This window comes from Monoraphidium neglectum (assembly GCF_000611645.1).
Source record: "Monoraphidium neglectum strain SAG 48.87 unplaced genomic scaffold scaffold01496, whole genome shotgun sequence".
Taxonomy (NCBI): domain Eukaryota; kingdom Viridiplantae; phylum Chlorophyta; class Chlorophyceae; order Sphaeropleales; family Selenastraceae; genus Monoraphidium; species Monoraphidium neglectum.
Genome location: NW_014012132.1, coordinates 7,198 through 14,343, shown reverse-complemented (window position 1 = coordinate 14,343; position 7,146 = coordinate 7,198). Strand labels below are relative to the sequence as shown.

Sequence of the window (7,146 nt, the reverse complement as noted above, 5' to 3'; positions counted from 1 at the left end):
CCCCTGCCCCCCGCCCACCTTGTCTATCTCATAGAGTAGGGCAGGGGAGCGCTGGGCCGCACCACTTTCCAGCAAGTCCTGCTTCATGGCACGCACCTGCAAGAAATAATCACACACAGGACGGCACAACTTTGAGGACACAGTCAGTGGGTTGTGCCTACCGTAGATTCACACGCAGAAACCACAAGCCCCATGGTCGCAAGTACATGAAAAGTGGAGGTGTCATGGGCACGCGCGGGTCGGCGAAGGGGCCAAAAGCTCAGCAAGCACAAGCCCCCGCGTGCCATTCTTGCCCTGTGGTGTTGCCATTGCCCTTCCAAACCGACGCCAAAGCGCCAGCGGCCGGCGCGAGCGCCACAGCTGCAGCGGCTGGCCGCTCGGCTGCTTTATGGTCCCCAGGCGCTGGCGGCCCCTCGCCGCGCCGCAGATTACCCTTGACCCCCTACCGGCCTACCAGCGCGTTGAAGCTGCTGCCGCCCTTCACGAGCATCCTGTTGCGCGCCGGGCCCTGCAGCACCACAGAAATACAATAAGAGAGCGCGTGAGGGGGAGGGTTACGCGGTTCGGACGCCAGCCAGCTTCTGGTGGCTAACGCGTGGCCCAACCATCCACTGGCTGACACTGCTGGCAGTTTCTTGCTCCACTGGAGCACTCGAACCTCGCCCCTAAAGGACGCCCAGGTGTCACCCCAAGTGCCGCCCCTCGGTCCGGCGCAGCGCGACACACACTGATGAGGCCCCTCACCCCCAGTGTCATCCTGTCCTTGATCTCCCGCAGCTCGTCCTCCTGAGCCCCCTTGGCCGCCTGAAGGGACTCGTACTCGCGCCGCAGGCTCTGCACGGGCGGCACAAGGAGGGGGTTGGCAACTGCTTGGCGGCTCGCCCGCCCGCACGCACAGGGCGCAGATGCCATGGGTGCGCCCACATGCAAATGGCAGTCACCAGGAACGCAGGGCCGACAAAATGCTGTGCAGCTGTGGAGAGTTGCCACACTGCTGGCTGAGAGGAGGCATCAGGCGCCGCAGCGGCAGTGGCGCCCACTGTTGGCAACAGAATGGCGGCCAGCGAGCGCCTCTGTGCTGGGACGAAGCTCCGCTCGCGCGGTGCCCGGATCGCCCGCACGCTGCACCCTAGCATCTGTGAGTCAGCGGCGGGGCCGCCAAGTGCCCCTCTCCCCTACGCCAAGTGCCCCTCTCGGCTCACTTGCTTGGGGTACGCCCGCGCTGCCCTGCCCCTCCAAACATGCACGGGCATCTGGGTCGAAACCTAAGCCCAGAACTGCGAGCCCGAAACCCTGAGCCTTGAACCCTGAACCCCGCGCACCTGTATGAGCTTGAGCAGGGCGTCCCTCTCCCCCTTGAGCACCTCGCCCGCGCCCACCAGCTCCGCCACACGGCCCCTGCGCAGGCGCGGTGTGTTTGCTTGGCCGCACGGCTGCTTGGAAATTATGCAGCAGCAGGTCGCCAGCGTGCGGGGCCGGCAGGGGCCGCCGCAAAGGCGTGCCACCGCCACCCGCATGCAGCCCCATTGCGCAAAAATTTGCATTATTTGGCCGCTTGTTGGCCCTGCGCACGCAGCGGGCGGCGCGCCGTGCGGGCGGGCGTCGGCCCTGCCTGTGACTCGAGCATACCATAAACATGTACAATCCCGTAGGGGTGGCCCCCACACCCGATCGTCACCCCCTCCCAGCCCGCCCAGCCGCACGCCCACCTGCCCCACTCCCCGCTGTCGATGAGCCGCACAAAGCGCTCGTTGTCCCGCCGCAGCCGCTCGTTCTCCGCGGCCAGGTCGCGGGCGCGCACCTGCGCAATGCACGTCCACGCATGCATGATGAGGCAGGGAAAACGCGCGCATGGTTCAAGAGGTGCACGCAAGTGAGGAACATACTGGTGACGATTTTGTCCCCCGGTCGCCTTGCAGGCTTGCTTTGCTCGATCCTTTGCAACTCAAGTGTAGATACAACAGTACGATGGTGGGCGTGATCAGCGCTGACAGTCGGCGGCTGCACGCACTGCCTCATCCGCATGCATATTCAGTACACTGGTGTACGAGGTTTTCAACCGCCGGGTCCAGGCCCCATGGTTTGCCTGTGCAGGGTTACGCGGGTCCCAGACCCGATGACTCACCTCCAGCTCCTCCTGGGCCCGCAGCTTCTCATCCACCCGCCGCGCCCGCGCCGCGCCCGCCCACGCCAAAAACGCGCCCGCCAGCGCCACGCGCGCGCGCCGCGCGGCGGCGCGTGACAGCGCGAGCTTTGTGTGCTTGGCGCGGGCGATGGCGGCGCCCCACGCAGCAAACACGCGGACCTGGGGCCGCGCGGGCGGCGGGAGGGGTTGTCTTGAGGGCAGGGGAGTGCAAGGTAAGGGGGGCCGAGGGAACCCTTCCCGTTTCTTGTGTCGATTCTGCTGTCATAGTTGGCACCTTGTAAGGCAGACATGGAAGACAAGGAGGCACTCCTCTGAGATTCAAAGACATCGCTGCGCAAGTGCGCACCCACGCGCCTGCATCGGCTTCTCCCATCGCCGCTCGATCGCCTTCCGCCGCCTGCGCGCCGCCGCCCAGCCCCGCCACGCGCCGATCGCCTTGACCTGCCGCGCGCGTGCGGCATGCGCCGCCGCGCGCCGCTTGCGCTCCGCGGCCGCGCGCAGCAACTCTGCGTTTCGCAGCCAGCACGCGCCCGCGGAGTGTTGCGCAACGTTGGTGGCGCAGGCGAGGACAAGAATGACGGGCGCGAGGACCTAGTGTATCTCGGACGACGTGCTGTTATCTATCTACTGCTGGCAATCTGCTGCATGCCCTGTAAGCTTGTGGCACACGCGCTCCATGTTCAAACAGCTGGCCACCCAAAGCCAACTGCGCAGCGAGACAGGCAGCTGGCTGCTGCCCCTCGCAGGCGGGCGCTCACCCAAGGCGCATAGCCACGCCCTCCATGCGCGCGCGGTCATCAGCAGGCTCGAACGCCTGTGGGCCTTTGACAGCAGGACGCGCCGCCGGGCGGCCACCTCTGTCGCTTCCACCCTGCAGCAGTCATGGGCGGGGAAGGAGGTGTAGCCAAGTCTCTCATTGCCCCGCAAGGACCAATGAGTGCTGTTCGACAGACAAGTAAGCGTGGGAACAGCCGCGGCAGGGGCGAGATTTGCAGCCTTTGATGATGCAGCAGGCACATTGTGTGTGTGTGTGTGTGTGTGTGTGTGTGTGTGTGTGTGTGTGTGTGTGTGTGCGCGTGCGTGCTTGCGTGCATGCATGCATGCATGTGTGCGTGTGCGTGTGTGTGTGTGCGCGCGCGCGTGTGTGTGTGTGTATGTGTGTGTGTATGTGTGTGTGTCTGTGTGTGTGTCTGTGTGTGTGTGCGCGCGCGCGCGCCTGTGCATGCATGTGAGTGTGCGCGCGTGCACGTAAGCACCCGTGCAGGGCTGGGGCCAGAGTTGCTCACCACGACCGCCAGGCGCGCTGCTGCTGCGCCCGCGCCGCGTGAGCCGTGGCGCGCGCCTCGCGCCGTCGCCGCGCCTTGTAGTGCGCCGCGCGCGCCCGCCACTCTGCCAGCAGCAGCCGCAGGCGCCGCTTCTGGATCACCTGCGAGGGCCAGGGCACGGGTCGGGTTTCCTCATGAGCATTCAAACGTGCCCCAACCCAATTTGGATTTTATTTGAACTTGCCAGGCTGGCCAGCCTAGCAAGTTTAAATTCCAACAGGCAGCTGTCGTGAAGACAAAGACGAGCAGCCCGCGTCGGCGGCAGCGCTGACAAGATCCTGCAGTCGTGCTGCGCCTCGTGCCATGCCAGCCTGCTGCCGGATCCCCGCAACCGCGCGGTGCTGCTGCGCCACCAGAGGGATGACGGTTCACGGCAGCCGATGAGCGACGCATGGCTCACACATCCATACCTTCATCGCCCCGACCAGTATGAACTACACACCCAAGCCGCTGCCCTCACCGTCACCGGCCGCTTCTCGTAGCCGCGCAGCTTCCCCTCCAGCGCCTGCACCTCCCTCTCCCGCAGCGCGCACTGCGTCTTCCACCAGCGCTCCTCCACCAGGCGCCGCCAGCCCGCGAGGGTGCGGCGCAGCAGGCCGCGGCCGATCGCGACGGCAACCTGCGGAGGCGGTCAATGGGCGATCGCCGCCCATCAAGGAGGCGAAGCAACAGGGCCAGAAGCGGCGGGGCGGGGTGGGCCAGCGGCACCAGCAGTGGCGGCTGCGGGGGATGGCGGTCAGTCAAGCAACACTGGTTGCTACCCAGCGGCAAGAACAATGAATGCAAAGTTACGACCGCCGGCTGCGCGACTGCTTGTGTGTGGTGTCGGCAGTATCAAAAACGGCACAAACACGACAGGTGAAGCTGCCAGTCAGCCAGGCCGACCTTGCGCGTCATCGCCAGCGTGGCATCCACCAAATGCAGCTCCTCCCGCCACGAGTAGAAGCACCGCAGCAGCGTCCCGCGCGCCAGCCGGCCCACCGCGCGCTCCAAGACGCGCCGCTTCGCCACCGACGCGCGGCGGCGGGCGAGCCACGACTGGAAGGCCTTTTTCAGCAGCGAGCGCTCCTGCAGGTGTTGCGCGGCAGGGCGGCCGAGTGCAGGTTTTGGCGGCATCAGGGATAAGAGGTTTCAAAGCAGTCTCGTCAGACGGCGTGTCATAGGCCGCGCCGCCCCGGCTGGCCGGTGACTGTCAAAGTGTGGGGTGGAAGGGCGTTTGAAAGACTTGCGTGGCCCCTTGACGGCACAGCGCCTCGCCACCGCGACACCATCAGCGAGCCTCCCATCCCAGCAGGGCGGGTGCACAGCAGCCGTCGGCCCCACCAAGGGCGATGCGGCCGCCGCCACGCGCGCCGCCCTTCCTCGCAGGCCACGACGCGCGTCCGCCCAGTGCACTTCAGCGCGCGAGGGGCTGTTCACGCGCCCGCACCTGCATGATGAGCCGCTGCTCAAAGATCCTCTTGTTGTGCTCTATTGCGTCCTGGACTTTCCCCGCCATGCCCGCCAGCACCTGCAAATGATGTCATCAAGGCAGGCGTTTGGGAAGCAATCGGGTTCGTAAGTAAACAAGCACTTGGTCGGTGTGGGTCGCAGGCGCTTGGAGCGTCAACATCTGCTGCAGAAGAGGGTTGCTGTGAGGTGGCACGCGAAATTCCGCTTGTCAGGTTATCAGGTCCAACTTTTTGAAGCTGCTTCCAGATCACGCCCAGATCTGACGCACCGAGAGCTGCTGGAACGCCATGCGCGTCGGGAGGTCGTCCGACACGCCGCGCGCGGCGGGCGCGGTGCCGTCGCGCCGCAGCGCCTGCGCGCGGCCGAATTGGGCCGCGTTGTACGCCAGCGCCTGGGGGGGCGAGGGCGATCAACGACGCTTGGTCTGCAAGCGCACGCACACCGCCTGATCGACTGGATTTAGCAAGGCGCGCATGTGATACCAAAAACACGTGTTGCTGTACTAGGCGGGATGCCGAAAGAGGTTGCCCAAGCAAAGAAGGTGTGAGGGGCGGCAGGTCTGCATGGGCTTTGCCCGGGCCGTGCACCCTGCGCGGCTCGTCCAAAGGCTGCTGTGCCCGCGCACCTCCCGGGCCGCGCCGAGCTCGAAGGGCCGCGCCGCAGCGAGCAGCGCGTCCCCTGCGGCGCCCCTGGGGCATAGGCCCGACGACATGGTGCGGGCGATGGTGCTCTGATCGTCGCTGCCTGGAGGAGTGTGCGTGGAGAGGCAAACACAACAGGCAAAATCACACTTGCATCCAAAAGGGCGTGTTTGGGTGTCATGGAGGGAGGCTGCAAGTAATTACCAAAGACAGATGAACCTCCACGGGGTTTTGAGCGCGGGATGTTCCCAGGCAATGCATGCATGCATTGCCTAAGAACATGCATGCATAACGTCACTCTTGCCACGTCCGAGGTTGCAGCCCCCGTACCCTCGGCATCGTAGAGGCTGTCAACCTCGGTGCGCCCCCACTCTGACAGGTCACCCAGGTATGTCGGCTGCGAGGGGCCCGCGGCCGCGTCGCGGATGCGGGGCCGCCGCCTGCTGCGCACAAACCGGCGAGAGTGGCGCGCAGGGGGGGGTGGCATGATCGCGATGCGCATTTCCATGAGCTCGGTATTTCGCATGGAAAAGCGGCGGCGTGCCTTGGCATACCGGCTGTACAACGCAGACAATATCAAGCAGACTCCGAAGGTCACAGGTAGGTTAGAGACCATGATTCCAAGCATCATTAATGATCCCCAGTGCACCCAGACAGGCTGCAGGCAAGCAAAGCGACCAGGGCGCCAAAGCCGGCCGACCTTGCAGGTGGCTCCCGTTGAACTGCTGTAGCAGCTGCTGCCCTCGGTCCCAGAGGTGCCTGCTCCTGCTGCCGCTGCTGATGCGGCTGCTCCTGTCGCTCGCCACCGCTACTGCTGCGGTCCTCCTCGTTCACCTGCCCCCTGGACCTCATGTGACCCCGCCTGCTGCCAGCGGCAGCTGCCTCGGCCGCCGTCACCCGCCTGCTGCCATTGCCTTCGCCGGGGGATGGCGGTCGCTTCTGTTTGGGCTGCGCTTGCACCCGCTCGGCGGCGTCGACACCTCTGTGCGGTCGGCCCGCTGCTGCTGGCGACCTGGCCTCTGTCTGCGGCGCCAGTGCCTCCGGCCTGAGTGTGACAGCTGCCTCTGTGCTTCGCCGCTTCGCCCGCTGCTTCTCCTCACGCCCCGCCTCTGCACCTGCTCTTCCTTGTGGCGTGGCAGCTGCTGCTAGCGGGGGCTCGTGCCCTGCCCTTTGAGCCGGCGCCGGCGCCGGCGCCTCCGATCCAGCTGCCTGCGGCCTTTCCCCCGGCTGCCGGGCTGAGCCAATGTTCCCGCCAAAGCTCCCGGTCGACGCCCGCATGGCGCGGCCGCCGCTGCTCGCGCGCGGGCCGACCCTGTCTCCATCGCCGCCGTCGCCAGCGCCCCTGACAGATCCCATCGACCTCCTTAAGTGCGCCGCCGGCTCGTCCGCTGGGGCCGGCCGTGGCGTGCGCGCAGACGGCGGCGTTTCGGCCGCGGCGGGCGAGGGCGCGGCGGGCGCCGGGCCTTGAAGGGGCGCGGCCGGTGCTAGTGCCGGATCACTGGCCTGCTCTTTGGCCATGCCGCCGCCATCGCCGCTGCCGCTGCCGCCATTGCCGCGCTCCCACTGGCGCCGACCGCTGCTC

At 66.4% G+C, this 7,146-nt stretch overlaps 1 protein-coding gene across 1 annotated transcript in view; it reads right to left on the bottom strand.

Moving 5' to 3' along the window:
- Window positions 1–442: 442 nt before the first annotated feature.
- Window positions 443–7,146, bottom strand: part of MNEG_8079 (centriole proteome protein) — a gene marked incomplete at both ends in the record, with an annotated part of 7,646 nt that continues 942 nt past the window's right edge. The window contains 13 exons of the mRNA XM_014043449.1: window positions 443–508; window positions 745–834; window positions 1,041–1,136; window positions 1,323–1,398; window positions 1,710–1,801; window positions 2,126–2,305; window positions 3,002–3,017; window positions 3,433–3,572; window positions 3,932–4,090; window positions 4,357–4,539; window positions 4,901–4,981; window positions 5,192–5,314; window positions 5,549–5,667. Coding sequence (XP_013898903.1) covers window positions 443–508; window positions 745–834; window positions 1,041–1,136; window positions 1,323–1,398; window positions 1,710–1,801; window positions 2,126–2,305; window positions 3,002–3,017; window positions 3,433–3,572; window positions 3,932–4,090; window positions 4,357–4,539; window positions 4,901–4,981; window positions 5,192–5,314; window positions 5,549–5,667 — 1,421 coding nt within the window. The remainder of the gene's footprint in view (window positions 509–744; window positions 835–1,040; window positions 1,137–1,322; window positions 1,399–1,709; window positions 1,802–2,125; window positions 2,306–3,001; window positions 3,018–3,432; window positions 3,573–3,931; window positions 4,091–4,356; window positions 4,540–4,900; window positions 4,982–5,191; window positions 5,315–5,548; window positions 5,668–7,146) is intronic.